Here is an 18,198-nt window from a genome sequence, read left to right as displayed (position 1 = left end):
TACTTTTCTAATATATATCCATTACTCCTCCATTATGCAAGCAATCAAGTAACTCACGTTTTAACTACTTCATTTTCTGTTGCTTGATTAAGTAATACACTCTTAACATTACCTTTTAGCCATTCTTACTATGGCTGATCTTTGTTCCTACCGGAATAAGTTGATACAAGAGCTTCTTCAAGGCCAGAAGTTTGCAAACGAGCTTCGGCTTCTTCTTCATGATGAACACAAACCCTTTCAACAACAACAACAACATGGGTTGGTTTCATCTCATCAACAGGAGCTTGCTGTTAAGATCTTGAGATCTTTCACTGAGTCTCTCTCTGCACTCAGTTCTGGTACTACTTCTGAGCTTCTTGTTTCTGATGATCGTGATTATCACCAGCTGCAGCTGCTTCCGCCTACTAATTCTTCCAATGGTTCACCTTGTACGGATGACCGGCGATTGGAAGATTCCGGCGAGAGTCAAAAACGGCCGGCTTTTTCCAATAAGGACAGGAGAGGTTGTTACAAGAGAAAGTAAGTTTATTGATGATTTGATAATAGACTAGTGTTTAATTTGTAGTAACTGTTTGAATGTTGACTAATATTTTTCACTACTACTGGTTAAATTAATAGTTCTTTCATGATTAGCACCACTTACAATACCTTGCAAGTGCCAATATTCAATAAGATTAATGAATAAATTAGTCCATAGTTTGACAGTAGAAAGTAAATTCTTGCAGGAAGAATTTAGATACATGGAGAATGGTGTCTTCCACCGTAGAAGATGCTCATGCTTGGAGGAAATATGGGCAAAAGGAGATCCTCAATGCTAAGCACCCAAGGTATATTCAAGTTTTATACAGAAAGTTAATAATTAACTAATAAAAATTGTATTTTGAAGATCATGAGTGACCCCCCAATTTTGATTAATGCAGGAGTTACTATAGGTGCACACATAAGTATGACCAAGGTTGCAGAGCAACAAAACAAGTCCAAAGAATGGAAGATAATCCAGAAATGTTTGAGATAACATACATAGGCAACCATACTTGCAAAGATTTATTCACTGCTCCAAAAATCATCACAGATTCTGATCATCCTTGGGGAACAACTGGTTCTCATATTGTCAGGTCATTGAATAGTTATACCCCAACAAAAATAAAGCAAGAATGTAAGGAAGAGACAACACAAAGTGATGATATATCTGAAAACTTATCATCTTTGGATTCAGTTGTGTGGGATGATCTAGTTCCTTTTGAATCATCTGATCCTGCTGCTGCTGCAGTTTCTACTGTGTATTCATGTAATAAGATGCCTTCCAATAGCTTTGACATAGATTTAGACAGAGAGTTTCATTTTGATGAGAGTGAGTTCCTTCTTAATTAGCTAGCTATTTGAGTTCCTTCTATGTATATGTACATTAGTTTTTGTGAAATAAGTAGAGCCACCATTTTCAGTTCTTTAGTTTTGGCATCAAAATTTCCTCTTTAATGATTCATGCCAATTGCCACACACATTAATTTCCAAATCTACTTGTGGAAAATTTGTTAAGGAGATTAGACAGGTTGTTAATTTGACCATATAAAGGTTTGTTGCGTGTGGGATTTGGCTAAGCCACTGCTCCTTTAACCTTAAAATGTGATAAGGAAACTGTGTTTTTTACCACCCCCCCCAAGCAATATGCATATATACTTGGATTAGAATCTTGAATTCATATATTTTGATCAGTGGCATGTAATTTTGGGCGGGGCAGTAACTAGAATTGTTTACAGTATGTCAGTATCTAATTGGATATGCTTCTGGTGGGAAAATCTGTGGGGTTGACATGATGGGGATTAGACAATTTAAGACAGCTGGCTAATTTGACTCCAACGTTACCATACATGTAAAGTCCCCAAGTCTTGTAATCTCCAAGTTTTTGGAAATTAGTTTTCAGCTTCCTCAATCTCCATGATTTTTAGGTAGATTTATTTATCCAAGATAAATATAATTGACCGTGTTTGGTAGAGTATTTAGAATAGTATTTTTTTTTAAAGTTGAGTTAGATTGTTATTATGAGAATATGATTTGAATTTGAAAATATATTTGGTAAATTTTTTGCAAACATTTTCTGTAAATATTTAGATTATTTTTTAATCCCCTATATTTGTTAATTTAGCTAAACACCCCCTATAATAAAAATTTTAAAATTAACAAAAATATCTTTACCCACCCATTAAATGTCGACGGCCAGCCACTACTGTTGGACGGTGGTCGAAAGTCATCGGAATGATGTATGATCGATTGGATTTGGTTGGTAGTGCGTCGATATGACAAAAAACGGCTAGACCTACAGTCAAAGATCTGGTCATTGACGACAGCCATATCTTGGCCATCGTTTGACCATCAACGACAATCAAAATATAGCCATTGTTGATGATTAGATCTGGCCATCAACGACTAAATCTTTGGCTGTAGATCTAACATTTCTGGGTATGATCTATGGTGAATTTGGTCGGAAAATGTCAGATCAACGCACGACTGGCTACATCTAGCCATTCTGACAGATTCCAACCACTTTCTTATGGTGATGGCCGACTGTCGGGAATATGTGGATGGGTGGGGATAATTTTGTCAATTTATAAATTTTTATTTTTTGGGTGTTAATATGATTAGATAGGATAGTATTTTTAATAGAAAAACAAGTACGGCCTAAAAAGATATTGTTTTCTTAAACTCGAAGCTTTATTGGAATCAGAAATGAATAGAGTTACGTGGATTTGATTTTATTTGGGAGGAGTCAGGAGATGGGAGTAGGGTCAAAGGAAATCTTTAAAGCATATGCATTTTGATGGAATGATAATTAGTGAAGTGATATATGGTATAATAAACTCCTGTTATCTCGGCGTCATTTCTATGCAAGTTGGATCAATCAATGACTGCCATCACTGTCTAGAACAAGAGACAAAGATCGACCCAGTGTAAGGGGCAACGTGCAGCTAGCATAGATACCGTCTTTGAAGGGTAAAGTGAAGTTCCAGGAACAAGGAATCTGGAATTTTAATGTAACTCTAAGTAATCCCACCAGTCCACAATCATCTAGCCATTGAAATTTTATCCCCGATATTTCTTTCTTGTTTCTTTTTCTTGAGAAAAAAAGATCAATATTTTGTGTTTCTTGGACCTTCATCCAGTCTCTTTGCTTTTGTGTTGGGGACTAGTTCTAACGTATGAATACTACTTAGAATTTAAATTGTAAGCTTTCTGATCTTTTAAATCAAAACACATTATTCATTCAGTGTCTCAAAATTTCGTAACCTTCTATATAGAAACCTTAATCCAAATTTTTTTTAGTAACTTTAGCTAACATCAATTAACTCGGTTCGCATTTAAATAAATGCAAACATTTAAAGGAAAAAAAAAAGGAAACTAACTGAATAAATATATATCAATCTTTCTTGTCTTCTGGCTGCCATTTTTCTTGATCCATACTAGCAGGGAAGATAAATTCCATGCTATTGCTGCTACTACTGCCAGAGTTAAACATTGCATCAGCCATATTTGCCACTTGCAGATACTGATCGCCATCCTTACTGTCACATCGAATGGTGGAGGGTCCTGCTCCTGCATTACCGCTGCCGCCACTATAGCCGCCAACCATGCTGCTTCTACCACTCCCTCCAGCCCCTACCTCCATGGAGAGCCATGTGCCAAGACTAGTAGTTGGTGAAGGTTGTTGCATGGTAATAGCTTGTCTACTCATCTCTTGCGTAATTTCTGATGCTGAAACTGGGATTGATGGTGCTGTAGATGACATGTGGCATGTGTGTTCACCATTGTATGTTACTTCAAATGTAGAGGGATCATTATCCAATCTCTGAACTTGCTTCTTGGCAGGGCACTGGTACAACTTTTGGTGTGTGCACCTGTAATAACTCCTGAAACAAATATTAAAATTTAATTAATCTGGTAGTCTCCAACCCCATGATTAGTTATGTAAAAGACCAATGAGTCTTCTTCATTGGGTTTCTACTAACTAATCTCTTTTGACAATTAATAGCATCAAAAGACTTGGTCAAATTCTAGCCTACTTATGTATACTTGATCAAACTTGTGGAAAGACGACCAGAAAAATTGACAGTAAACGTAGTTTCAATCAAAGACCTTCCATCTCTAGACCTCACAATTTAGTTTATTAGTATAATTTGAATATGTCAATTTAGTCATCTAAAAAAACCCATATGGCCATAACTAACTAGATCTCACTTGATAGATATTGCATGTACGTACCTCGGGTACTTTGAATTCAGTATCTCTTTCTGCCCGTATTTTCTCCAAGTGTAGCCATCTTCCGGTGGAATTTCCACATTTCCAAACCGAGGAGCTGGTACCATCACTGTTCTTGCATTCTCACTACATACAAAGAATCAAATATTAACAAAACTAAAAACTTGCTAGCATACAACATTTTTGGTGAAGGCTGCCCAGACGAAAACAAAAGTGTTTAATAAATATGGAATTAATTAGTGAGTGTGATATCTATAGGGTATAAATATTTTATTGGTATTTTCTGAGAAATAGCATGGACATGCTGCTTGTGCTTTCAGGACATTTTCCTTTCGGCAAAAACAAGTCATAAGAAATTGCTTTAGTCTTTCTGAGTAAAGAACAAGTTATCTAAAAAGTTAATTTCCAGGTACTACGTTACCATGAATTTAGTCTCATAATTCAAAGGATTTTTATCGTTAATTACCTTCGTCGGTGTCTCAGTGGAGGAGAAGTCGTACTTCTGACAGCAGAATCCGATACAACATCCATTGCCTCAACATCTCCTCCGGAGCCTCTCAATCGTGTTGATGATGAACCTTCTGCATGATCTCTGATGGTAAGTGAGCTTCTCTGATCAGCTAAAAGTTGCGTTTGAATCACGTCCTCCATGGCTTGTGTGACGCTAGACTTTAGCCATTCCTGCAAACTTGGATCAATATTCTGCAGCTGCTGCTCAGGAAACATCATGGGTGGATAAAAGAAAGGGCCTGGTAGAGAAGGTAATTGAGCTTGGGCGCCTACCTGACCATTTATGCGTTCTCTGGCAGTAGCAAATGTCCTTATAATATCATCACATGCTCTGAGAAGCAAGTTGGGTTGATTACCAATGGTGGGTAGGTTAGATTGAAGGTCTTGAGACAACTTGCATCCCTTGAGGATTAGAGAATAAACGGAGTCCTCCATGGTTACTGTATGTTTGTGTTTATTGGGTTGATTTTTGTTGAATATGAACATGAACACAAGCTGAGAGATGGAAATATAAAAAGGAGTTTGAATTGAATGTTGGTTTTTCGGAAGGCTTCTGAGCTACTGCTTTAATTCGTTCAACTGGTTGATTCAAAGTATATTATGTTTCTTTTACACGGTAAAAAGAAACAAAACAGAGAAAAATTAAAAAAATACGACTAAGTCATGGTCTCCTGCAAAGTCTAGAGGAAGACTTTACACTATTGAAACTAACATTTGGACCTTGAAGAAAGAATTTTCTATGGTTTGAAAGGGGAAAGTTTCTTCTAGGTTGCACTGAAAATTTGAACAATGAACAATGTGATTTACCAAATTCCAGGAGACAGCTTTACCCCCACGTCATGGGTCAAAATTACATGGACCCCTTCCCTTCCCCCATCATGTTAAGCATGTAATGTATTAACGTTGGTCTTCTTCCTTGGAGTTTATGAAGGAGCTCGTTTCATTCATTAGAGGGTACTTCACCGAACATACTTTGAATGAAAATGAGTAACCATTATTAATTAATCACATAGGTAAATGAATGTTTCAAACATGGGACTCAATCAAAATTATGCTTTACTCAGTACCCCACTAATTTAATCTCCATCCCCATCATCGACACCCCACTAATTCAATCTCCATCCCCATCATCAACAATTCCACACCTAAACTCTCACCTTTACATGTAATACTTCACATTAGTTTACAGTTTTTTTTACGAAATATTTGATTATATATATATATATTAAGTTATTGTGTTAACATAATAACACAGAAGCGTTCCACTACATAAATACAAATGTCATTTTACATTGATTAATGGTGTAAGAGAACTAGATTCAAGGGAAAATTCGGAGTGAAATTGGTATTTACGTAGATCGAATTAATGTGCAAATTATACATCATTCAGCTTTCGATGGTGTTATCATGTATCCCTTTGATGTTTTCTTATCGGGTGCGTTTGTGTTCTATTTTGTTATCCTGACATCACATTTTGAAGTTGTTAAAAAGTCAACAAGTCAACCACCCCAACCCATTACAATTATTTTGAGTCCAAGTTATTTGGACTTGAACCAACAGATGGGCCAAAACTCAGGCCCAATTCACTATAGAGCCCAAGGGGTCCTTTGACAATCCGAATGACACTAAAGTCGGTAGTCCGCGAATCTCCCAAAGAAACCCGACCCATATCCATAAATTCTTCGAATTTTCCATTCTCGTCTCCAGCTCTTACAGATCTTACCTCACCACTCTCTGTAGATCGTCTGTGTTCGTATGTAAAAAGAAAAAGAAATCAAATCATGTTCAAGTTTTTGAAAGGCGTGGTCGGTGGATCCAGTACCGGCGTCAAAGATCTCCCCTATAATATCGGCGACCCCTATCCCTCTGCTTGGGTTGTCCTGCTCCCACTTTCATGGCATCCAAGGTAATTTTACTTCTCCTCCAACTTCATCATTCACCATTCTATATTTCCATTCAAATCAACGAATTACTTCAAATCGAATCTATCATTAATCATTGCAGGATGATGGATCTCCGTCTCTATTTCTCCATTTCTGGTACCACGCCCAGGACGACACTTGGCCGCTGCTCGTAATGGTGTCAAACGTCTCCGAACTGTACGGACACACCACACACAGACACACACACACACACACATATATATATTATATATATATAATATATATAATTATATATTATATATATATATATCATTTCTTACTTTATTATTAGTGTTATTCGAGTGTGAGTTATTGAATTGAAATGAATGTGCTTGGTTGTTTTCAGGTTAGGCATCCGAATATTCTATCGTTTCTTCACAGTACAGAGGTTGAGAATTTTGATGGTTCTACTAATAAAATTACTATCTATATTGTTACTGAACCTGTAATGCCGCTTTCCGAGAAGATTAAGGAACTTGGTTTAGAAGGCTCACAAAGGTTGGATTTTCTTTTTTATCTTTTCTTCTTCTTCTTTTTTTTTCCGATAATTTGCTGACTTTAATCTCCCTTACTTGCAATGTTAACATTGATTTGTTAATGAGTTAGTGAATTAATTTTATTCTGTTTTTTAGGGATGAGTATTATGCATGGGGGCTGCACCAAATTGCTAAAGCCGTTAGCTTCCTGAATAATGATTGTAAACTTGTAAGTTTTTGTTGATATGAGTAAAATTTGCGGGAATATTTATAAATCTAGTTTGATTCTTCTTTTTCAATCTCTTCATGATCTGCAATGTCAGTTTTTTATTACTCTTGGGACAGGTTCATGGTAACGTGTGCCTGGCCAGCGTTGTTGTTACACAAACTTTGGATTGGAAGTTGCATGCTTTTGATGTTTTGTCAGAGTTTGATGGGAATAATGAAGCTGCCACTGGAGCAATGCTGGTAATCTTTGTATTTGGTTTGACAAACAACCTGCAATTGCATTTTTGTTTCCATAAAACCTCTGAAATGACATGCATTATAACTAAAAACTCAAGCAGCATATATAATTTGATAATTCAATGGACCCCTTTAAGAGGGCAAAACTATTGTCAACATATCGTCAGAACATAACAGATAAAGAGTTATAGTTTGTTGTAACTCAACTCTCCTTCCTGTCAATCATTTTATATATATGATCAGTTATTCCATAGATTTTTTTTTTTTTTTTTTTGGTATTAATTTATTTTCAAGATTTTCTATGTACTGTTATGCTCTGAGTTGCCTGTTGAAATTTCGGATGAAATGTTTACTTAATTATATCTTAAGATTTTTTTTTAATCGATAATAGTTTTCTTTCTGTACTTTTGATAAATCAACTGTAATTTTGTTATTATACTGACTGATATACTTGGTAAGTGAGTCTGTTTTGTCACAAAATTTGATTTCTTTTTTCTTCTTTCCCTCAGCAATATGCATGGCTTGTTGGAGCACAGTACAAATCTGTGGAGTTGGCAAAGTCTGATTGGGCTGCAATCAGAAAATCTCCCCCGTGGGCCATTGATTCTTGGGGCTTGGGTGAGTCTCAGTTTACTTCTTTTGCTGTTAAAATCGACTGTGTATATCAATTATAGATTATTTTGCACTTGTATAAATGTTAACATCACTTCTTTTACTCTGATAGGCTGTCTCATTTATGAACTCTTCTCTGGTATGAGGTTGAGCAAAACAGAGGAGCTGCGTAACACTGCTTCAATTCCAAAGGTTTGCCTTTTATTGTTGGGTATTACTATATGACTACTGATTTTCTGTTCCTGGGTTCTGTTTCATTTTCCCCGTCTTAATCCATTAAAATAATTGTTTCTTTTATGTATAATTGAAATGGTTGGTATTTTTAAGTGTGCATGCCAGTGACTCTTCATGAACATTTCTTTTGTATCTGTGCTTTCATTTTTGTTTGTTGTTATTTTCATTTCTTTGAAAATTCATTTTCATTTGCATCTGCCTATTTTCTTGTCTCACAGTCTCTGCTTCCAGATTATCAGCGGCTTTTGAGTTCCATGCCTTCTCGCAGGTTGAATTCATCCAAGCTTATTGAGAACAGTGGTTAGCATTCTTTTGACTTTGAGTTATTTTAGTTTATTTCTTTGTTACTGTTGATAAAAAAGGAGGCTAGTCACTTTCTTGAGTTATATCATAATTTTCTTTTCTCCGTTTTCCTTTTCTATGTGTTATTAAATTTGACAAATTTTGGATGCACAGAATATTTTCAAAATAAGTTGGTGGACACCATACATTTTATGGAAATTCTGAATTTAAAAGACAGCGTTGAAAAGGATACCTTCTTCCGCAAACTTCCAAATTTAGCTGAGCAACTCCCTAGGCAAATCGTGCTGAAAAAGGTGTTGCTTTTGATATTCTTATAGTGTATGCTTACTTAATATATAATGAATGCCTTTTGATGCCAATTTATGCTTTTATCTTCTGGTTTGTACAGTTGCTTCCTTTATTAGCTTCTGCCCTTGAATTTGGTTCAGCTGCTGCCCCTGCATTGACTGCACTGCTGAAAATGAGCTCTTGGCTTTCTACTGAAGAATTCAGTGTCAAGGTAATAAACCTTCTGTACTTTTACAGTGTCATATTTTTTTACGTTTGTTTTGGTCATTTTGTTTTCCATTCAATCTCAGAGTAACCATGTGCATGTTACTGTAATTGTTTCATCACTTCTGTTATGACTGTGGGAAGTTGCTTTATGTAATTTGCAGGTACTGCCAACAATTGTGAAACTATATTCCTCCAATGACCGAGCTGTTCGAGTGGGTCTGTTGCAACATGTTGATCAATATGGAGAATCATTATCTGCACAAATTGTTGATGAGCAAGTATGCAGCCGAACATAAAATGATTTTTTTTTTTTTTTTTTTTTTGTTGTGATTATTACAAATTCTAGTTTATATTATTGTTTGGATGGAAGTCCTGACAATAAATTTTTACCTTCATTTTGATATGCTTCTGACTAGGTGTACCCCCATGTTGCTACGGGTTTTTCTGACACATCAGCTTTTCTTCGTGAGTTGACTCTTAAATCCATGCTTGTTCTGGCTCCGAAGGTATGTTTATAGGATAGACATGAACCATCTTCTTCTTACATTCCACTATGAGCTGTCGATTGGATCTTTCTATCTTGTGACTGTTCCTCTTTAGGTTTATTGATAACATTTTTGTAGTTAGTTATGCGGAGACCTTTTTTAATGTTGTCTTATATGTTTCATCGCAGCTCTCTCAACGCACTATGTCAGGGTCTTTGTTGAAATATCTTTCAAAGCTACAGGTGCATGGTTTGTTTGCCAATAGAACTAAATTCTATAAATTGCTAACAATATAAATCAGATGCCCTTTTCTAGTGCTGAGAGTTACTGTTGTTGGTTCTTGAATCCTTTTTCTGATTTAGGATTCCTTTTCTTGACATAAAATAAATTGATGTCCTGTAGTTTATGGTGTTAATATTTGTTAATTTTTACAGGTTGATGAAGAACCAGCAATCCGGACAAATACCACCATATTACTTGGGAATATTGCAAGCTACCTAAACGAAGGGGTAATTATGAGCAAGTTGCTTATCTTTTACTTTGATATTTTTGTAGACAATGGTCAATCTCTGGTTTTATGGTTTTCTTTTGTTGATGAGATAATCATTAATCCAGTTGTCATTATGTGGTCTTTGTAACTATATTTGTCTTGTTCAAAATTATCATCTGATGTGTTTGAATGTACAATGTAGACAAGGAAGAGAGTTTTGATTAATGCTTTCACAGTACGTGCACTGCGGGATACGTTCTCTCCTGCCCGAGGAGCTGGTATCAAAACTTAATATATTTTCTGTCTTATTGAATTTCCAGCTATTTGTTTATAAGTTTTGGTTAGTTTCTTTAAGGTTCATACCATATTTTTCAGAGTGCTGAATGACTATACCATTTTCCTTTGTATTCATTGTTGTTCCAGGTGTCTGCTTACTCTTTTAGCTCCCACAGTTGTGTAATATACTAACCAATTTAAAATTTTTATGTGGCAGGAGTTATGGCTTTATGTGCCACCAGTGCTTATTATGACATCAATGAGGTTGCAACTAGGATTCTTCCAAATGTGGTTGTACTTACAATTGATCCTGACAGGTTAAATTTCTTTGGAAGATGTATCTATATATCCAAGTTTTTTGACTTATTGTACTTGTACGTGAACAAGGTGCTCCTTTTATTTTAAACAGTGATGTCAGATCAAAGGCATTTCAAGCAGTTGACCAGTTTTTGCAGATTGTGAAGCAACACCACGAGAAGGTGGGGTCCTCAATTTCTTCTTGCTTTTTATTTATTTTTTTTTTTTTTTTTTTTTCATGTGTCATATGTTTACAGCATGTAAATGTAGACTTAAAAAGATTATTTTTTGCATTTCAAGCACTGAAGTATCATAATGATTCATTATGTCTTTTTGCTCCTTAGTCACTACTTCTCTTGTATTTCTTGTTCATATGGCTTCCCTAGTTAAGCAGTAAGTTGTATAAGTAATCTGGGTACAACCTCTCTATGGTCTTTAATGGAAACTTTCCTGTCTTACCATTTCATACCTGTATGGTACTTCAGCATAACCCCAAGATCTAAGCCATCTGCGGTATCCAGCATTTCTTTTTGAAAAATAGATTTCAATTGGGACAAAGTGAAGTAGTTGCTGTGATGCCGTTTTAGTAATCTTTGTCTTAAATTGAAGAATCCATGCCAAGTTGAAACTTAGTTTGTAATAGCTAAAGCCTAAAAGCTCATGTAAGAAAGTATGAAGATATTATTGTGGTTAATGTTTGATTATCTCATTACTTGTGTCATTTTGTTATATTGATTTTTACTCTGTGTTTGATGTAGACAAATTCTGGTGATACCCCTGGAGCTTCAGGTATTGGAATCTCATCGATGCCAGGAAATGCCAGTTTACTTGGGTAAGTGATTTGAAAGTATTTATTCTATGAAAGTGTGGCTCATTTTGAACTCAAAAGTGTGCCATTTGGCCTCCTTCTGTCATGCTGAGTCACAGGCAATTGGTTGTGCATTTTGCTTTGTTATGATTGTTCATCTGTTCCCCTTATGCTTATTTTGAATTGTGGCTTTGTTTAGCAACCCCCCACCTCCCCCTCCCCCCCTCTTCTTTTTAAACAACCTGGTTCTGTGTTATATTTTCATTGCATTGGAAATGTAGGCACTAGTATTAAATAAACCAAACCATTGGCTTTATTAAATCCTAGTTGGAAAGGGGTGCCTGGGATTTGAATGGACTCATTTTGTTTACTCAATAAAAACTAAAGAACTGAAAAAGAAAAGAAAAATTAAATTATATGGAAAGTTGCACGAACAATTTGTTTGTTCAGATGATGCTGCGTCTTTCAAAACAAGAGTGCATTGATGGAATGCAGTGTGACACCTAAAGGTGTTCTTATCTGTCACTTATTTGTCCCTGTTTCAATGTTTTGTAATTTCCGGTATAGATACCTTGCAAGTACCTTGATTCTTGTATCGAATTGTTACATATGTTGTCAATTTGCCAATGAAATTGATTCTTTATTAGCAACTTTCCCGAAATGTGGCATTGACGCATTTATAAATGTCATGTAGATGGGCCATGAGCTCCTTAACGCTTAAAGGTAAACCTTCCGACCAAGCACCAGTTGCTTCTGCAAATTCTGGTACACCTCTAACATCAACGACATCCAATGCCAGCTCAGGTATGTATTTCGATTACTTATTATTACTTCTAAATGTGTCAATTTTTATGACAAAATTCATTTTTTATGCATTCTTATTCATCTTGTATCATATCCTTGGCAATTTGGACAGTTAAGCATTTACCTGACTAAAATCACTTAAGTCTATTAAATATGCTTAAATTGGTTAATAGGGGCATGTCTTGGATGATAAGTGAAGAGGAAAAGCCTGGTGTCACATCATCCTCTTATTAGAGAGTGGGATTTATGTGAGCTTTACTTTGGTCATTATTGGCCTATGTGGGATTTGCCAACCTTGTGGTGAACACAACACTTTATGAACCATTTACTGATGATAATATTAAGTCTTCATGGTTTCATCATTGTTAATTTGGAGCATGATGGCTGTCATTATGCATGCTGTGTACAAAGTTGTGACAACATGTATGTATGTAAGCATGAAGGATTCCGCATTATCCTATTGTCTGTATGCACATGTGCACATATGTGTATATGCTTGCACTTTTGTTGTGATGCAGTTGCTTTATGCTTCCACTGGATCATTACCTTCCATCATAGTTTGTGTGGATGCATTCTCTGCTTTTGATGTCTAATGTCAGTTTCTGGAAACTTTTAGCAATGGAAACTACAAGTACAACATCAATCCATCATGTAAGCTCAGGCACAGACTTTGCCGATCAGCCTGCACCTGTTTCCCCTACTTCAACAGATGGCTGGGGAGAAATTGAAAATGGAATTCATGAAGAGCATGACAGTGACAAAGATGGTTGGGATGATATTGAACCTCTTGAAGAGCCCAAGCCAACTGCTGTTCTTGCCAACATTCAAGCAGCTCAAAAGCGGCCAGTCTCACAACCTGTTTCACAGTCAAAACCAGCAGGTATAATCTGTTATATTATGGCTTGTAATATACTGGACAAGTTTATTCACTAATTATCATATTCAGTAACTTCATTTCTTCTTGTTTGATTACATTTGTTGGAACACTTTCCTAAAAGGATTTCTGTTTTCATTTTCTATTTTCCCCAGCTACAAGTTTGCGACCAAAAAGTACAGTTAAGGCAGCAAAAGATGAAGATGATGATTTGTGGGGTGCCATAGCTGCACCTGCTCCGAAAACATCATCAAAACGTTTGAATGTGAAATCAGCAGCAACAGTTGATGATGATGACCCTTGGGCTGCGATTGCTGCTCCTCCACCGACTACAAGGGCCAAGCCTTTAGCAGCAGGTAGGGGCAGAGGAGCTAAACCGGCTGCTCCAAAACTGGGTGCACAAAGAATAAATAGGACATCCTCAACTGGGATGTAAATTAGATATAGCAAAAACATGACAAAAAGGAAGAAAAGAAGGTAATGTTTTGTAAATTTTAGTCCATTTTGGTGACTGGATATGTGAATGAATCCAGGTGACAGTGGGTATGTGTTATATTAATTGATTCATAATATCATTCTTTTTCTATAAATATTATATTTGTGCTAGACACTTCAACCTAGCTTCACTTCACCAACGAAATTAATAGTGTTTGTAAACATACATACAGTACTTGGGATGTAATGTGTTGAAATTTGTTTTGTAGAATAGCAATCAAAATTTTCTGCTTATTCCATTGCGCATTTGATTTATCATTTTCCAAGCAGCTGTTACAATCAAAGTTTTCTCAATATCTTAGTAATTATTTTTCCTGGCCATTGCGTCTATGATCTTGTTGGAACCCTCTTGCAATTCAGAGATTCACAGCAAAACAACACACACACAGCCAACAATATGCTCGAATAATAGACAATAGCAGAATGTATTAATGGATACTGAGTGAACATGAAACAGAAACAATTGAAATAACAGATAGTTTCCCAACAATTCGAGGAGCTGGGGGCCTCCCAATCAATTCTAGGATATATTTCTTGATATCCTGCTCTCCCCCCTCTCTCCCTTTTATAAGCTAATTCTTCTATTCTGTAACAATATTGACAACCACGTGTCGATCCTCATAACAGTCCCAACAATCCTAACAACCCTCATTGCACACCTCACCATCCTTTAACAAACTCACACTCAACGTCCCCTTATTCCTATTCCTTCCCCTGCCCTTGGATTTATAGACCTTATGTATGGGAGGTCTAACAATACCCACCCCTCGAAGTGTCACCTTGTCCTCAAGGTGAAATTGAGGAAATTGGTTGTTGATGACATCAAAGGGCTCCCATGTGGCATCGAAAGTAGGCATATCGTGCCATCGAATGAGAACCTCTGTAGAACCATCCATAAGAGACCTTACATCCAGCACCTCAGCAGGCTGAACCTGCAGTTCCAGGTTATCGGTGAGACATGAAGGTAGAGGCTGTACGGAAACTGAGCTATGCAGGCTATGCTTCAACTGGGATACGTGAAAAACAGGGTGAATACGGGCTGTTGGGGGCAGTTCTAACTTGTATGCTACTTGACCGATTTTTTCCAAGACCCGGAAAGGCCCATAAAACCTAGGAGTAAGTTTTTCATTCAACTGTGTGGCCAGAGATTTAAATTTGTAAGGTTGCAGTCGAAGATTGACATAATCTCCTGGAGAAAACTGAGCATTCCTTTGATGACGGTCTGCTTGTGTTTTCATGTGAACTTGTGCTACTTCCAGGTTGTGTTTGAGGTCTTGAAGGATGGCATTTCGCTCACGGATCTGGTGGTTTACTTCATCAACCTGAGAAGGGTAGTCCATGAACTTCAGGAGAATCGGGGGGTCATCGCCGTACAAGGCTTTGAAAGGTGTCATCTTGGTGGATCGATGATATGTCGTGTTGTACCAAAATTCAGCCCATGGAAGCCAATTCGGCTATTGACGGGGCTGTGAGCTACAAAAGCAGCGAAGGTATGCCTCCAAGTACCTGTTCACCACTTCGGATTGGCCATCCGTTTGTGGGTGGTAAGCGGAACTAAATTTCAAAGCTGTCCCGGATACCCTGAAAATCTCTTGCCAAAAATGACTCATGAAAAGTCTGTCTTTGTCGGCAATGATGGACTGAGGAAAACTGTGAAGCTTCACTATTTCTTTCATGAATATTAAGGCCACCTCCTTGGCTGTATAAGGGTGCGACAAGAGCAGAAAATGGCCATATTTGGTCAAGCGGTCAACTACAACCAGAATGGTATCAAACCCCTTGGCCCTTGGAAGTCCTCCAATGAAGTTCATTGTCAAGTTATCGAATGCCTGAGTGGGTATAGGAAGTGGCTGAAGTAGTCCTGTTGGCTTCAAGGCTGAGTGTTTATTAACTTGACATATGGTGCAGGTTTTAACAAAGTTCTGGATATCCTTCTTCATGCCTACCCAATAAGCTACATTGGCTACCCTTTTATACGTCCTGAAGAAGCCGGAATGACCACCAGTTGGGCTGGAGTGAAATTCAGCTAGTAATTTCTGAATGAATTGAGAACCTTTAGGCAGAACCAACCTGTCCTTGTACAATAAGCAGCCATGGCGAAGTTTGTGGTTTGGTCGGCTGTTGGGTTCCAAAACCAGGTCTTGAATCAGCTGTCTAAGCTTAGGGTCCTGATGGGCCTCAGTTGCCAAATCCTCATACCCTAAAAACTGCTTCACTAACAAAGATGATAATTCTGGTTCCTCTTCTCGCCGAGATAAAGCATCGGCGACCTTATTAGTGGTTCCCAGCCAATAGTGAATATCAAACGAAAACCCCATTAATTTGGACACCCATTTCTGTTGTTTCGGGGTTTTAATCCATTGGTCCTTGAGGAATTGGAGGCTTCGCTGGTCTGTTCGAATGATATACTTCCTACCCAATAAGTACGGACTCCATTTGTGCACCGCGAATACGACAACCATTAACTCTCTTTCATAGACTGATTTTTGTTTTGCTTGAGGGGAGAAGGCCTTACTTAAGTAAGCTATGGGTCGTTTTTTCTGAATTAATACATTTCCCATACCGTGGCCCGAGGCGTCAGTGTGAATCTCGAATGGGGAGTTGAAATCTGGAGCTGCCAGAACAGGGACTGAAGTCATGGCTTCCTTTAAGGCATGAAAGGCCTGTTGCGCCTCTTGGTCCCAACCAAAAGAATTTTTCTTCAGTAGTCTGGTGAGTGGCTGGGCTATGCTACCATACCCCTTTACAAACCCGCGATAGTACCCTGTTAATCCCAAAAAACCGCGAAGACTCTTCACATTGGTGGGTGTGGGCCAAGAAACCATAGCAGCAATTTTCTGCGGATCTGCCTCAACCCCATTAGCCGAAATTAGATGCCCCAGATATTCCAGCTTCTGCTGCCCGAATAAAATTTTTTAAAATTCCCAACCAATTCGTTGTCGTCCAGAATCCTAATAGCTTGCCGCAGGTGTCTGACGTGGGATTCCAAGTCGAGGCTGTAAATCAGAATATCATCAAAAAAAAAAAAAAAAAAAAGCACAAACTTACATAGAACTGGTTTAAAAATGTTGTTCATCAAAGACTGAAACGTTGAGGGAGCATTGGTCAAACCGAACGGCATAACCAAGAACTCGTAATGCCCTTCATGTGTTTGAAAGGCATATTTGGGTATGTCTTCGTCCTTGATTCTGATCTAATGGTATCCGGACCGAAGATCAACTTAAAGAAGATAGTCACCCCTACCAATTCATCCAATAGCTCTTCAATGGTAGGGATAGGAAATTTGTCAGGAATTGTTATTTCATTGAGGGCCCTGTAATCAACGCAAAATCTCCAAATTCCATCCTTTTTCTTAACTAACAACACTGGGTTGGCAACCAGACTGGTACTAGGCTGGATAATACCGGCAGCTAACATTTCTTCCACCAACTTTTCAATTTCATTTTTTTGAAAATAAGGATACCTATAGGGTCGGATGTTAGCGGCTAGTGCACCTTCCTTAAGGTTTATGGCGTGGTCATGGGTACGGTATGGAGGGAGTTTGGAAGGTTGGTAAAAAAGGTATCTATACTGATCTAATACTACCTGAATTTGTGGACTAATTTCTTCTCCTGTGGTCGTGAGTTTTCCCTCCAGCGAGCAACATCCCACCAAGAATCCTCCCCCATTGTTGTTGATGGTCTGTAACATTGATTTCAGGGAGACAACTGACTTCACCAGAGAAGGGTCCCTTTGTAAACTAACTCTGACCCCATCCACCTCAAAGCTCATAGTCAACTTCTTCCAGTTAGCACAGACGTCCCCTAAGGAGCTCAACCACGTGATACCCAGAACAATGTCAGCTCCTCCGAGCTCAAAGGGAAAGAAATCTTGCCTAATTTGAATCGCTTGCACATCCAAAGTAACCTGTCGACACACCCTTTCTCCTTTCACAGTGACTCCGTTTCCCACCATCACTCCAAACATTTTCCCTTTTTCCACTGCAATACCAAGCCTCTCGACCAACTCCAGAGAAATAAAATTATGTGACGCTCCACTGTCGATCAACACCACTATATCTGCACCCCTAATTTGACCCTTTACCTTCAAGGTTTTATCTGACGTTATACCCACGATGGAGTTCATGGACAGAGCTAAGTCGTTTCCCTCTTGGCTATAATTTTCAACATTTTCTGGTGGAGTGTCACACTTCTCAGACTCATCGTCATCCAATACCAACAGGATCTACAATGATTTGCTCCGACAACAATGGTTGGGACCAAACTTTTCATCACATCAGAAGCAGAGCCCTCTTTCTCTTTTGTACTGGATATCGGCTTCGGATAATTGCCAGAAATTCCCTCCTGATCCTCCTCAAAAACTTGCGTTTGCATTTTTCAATGCTCTCTCTTTCCTATCGAG

General features: G+C 37.8%; 3 protein-coding genes across 4 annotated transcripts; 2 read left to right on the top strand and 1 right to left on the bottom strand.

The window, feature by feature from the left end:
- LOC116137367 (WRKY DNA-binding transcription factor 70-like) lies at window positions 1-1,449 on the top strand. Its single transcript, XM_031423049.1, has 3 exons — window positions 1-519; window positions 726-827; window positions 921-1,449. The coding sequence occupies exons 1-3, from the start codon at window positions 131-133 to the stop codon at window positions 1,369-1,371; spliced, it is 942 nt and encodes a 313-aa protein (XP_031278909.1). The 5' UTR covers window positions 1-130; the 3' UTR covers window positions 1,372-1,449.
- A 1,818-nt stretch (window positions 1,450-3,267) lies between these two features.
- LOC116137383 (WRKY transcription factor 55) lies at window positions 3,268-5,306 on the bottom strand. Of its 2 annotated transcripts, XM_031423066.1 has the most exons (4): window positions 5,035-5,306; window positions 4,718-4,932; window positions 4,255-4,377; window positions 3,268-3,902 (listed from the first exon to the last, which is right to left on the bottom strand). In XM_031423066.1, the coding sequence occupies exons 1-4, from the start codon at window positions 5,245-5,247 to the stop codon at window positions 3,413-3,415; spliced, it is 1,041 nt and encodes a 346-aa protein (XP_031278926.1). In that variant the 5' UTR covers window positions 5,248-5,306; the 3' UTR covers window positions 3,268-3,412. The 2 variants fall into 2 exon arrangements, with proteins under 2 accessions (XP_031278926.1, XP_031278925.1); XM_031423065.1 differs by having other exon boundaries at window positions 4,718-5,306.
- A 1,143-nt stretch (window positions 5,307-6,449) lies between these two features.
- On the top strand, window positions 6,450-13,799 carry LOC116137335 (probable inactive serine/threonine-protein kinase scy1). The gene is given in 20 exon segments (XM_031423024.1): window positions 6,450-6,860; window positions 7,030-7,181; window positions 7,316-7,388; window positions 7,505-7,627; window positions 8,134-8,242; window positions 8,349-8,428; window positions 8,689-8,770; window positions 8,927-9,066; window positions 9,162-9,272; window positions 9,430-9,546; window positions 9,685-9,774; window positions 9,942-9,995; window positions 10,188-10,262; window positions 10,446-10,521; window positions 10,737-10,836; window positions 10,929-10,998; window positions 11,575-11,648; window positions 12,319-12,428; window positions 13,045-13,308; window positions 13,458-13,799. Coding segments are annotated over 20 exon segments (2,499 nt in total). The 5' UTR covers window positions 6,450-6,542; the 3' UTR covers window positions 13,739-13,799.
- The last annotated feature ends 4,399 nt before the right edge of the window (window positions 13,800-18,198 follow it).

This window comes from Pistacia vera, unplaced genomic scaffold (genome assembly GCF_008641045.1).
Source record: "Pistacia vera cultivar Batoury unplaced genomic scaffold, PisVer_v2 Contig323, whole genome shotgun sequence".
In the NCBI taxonomy this organism is placed as follows: Eukaryota; Viridiplantae; Streptophyta; class Magnoliopsida; order Sapindales; family Anacardiaceae; genus Pistacia; species Pistacia vera.
The sequence above is the reverse complement of the archived record's forward strand: the minus strand, read 5'-3'. Positions and strand labels throughout refer to the sequence as shown.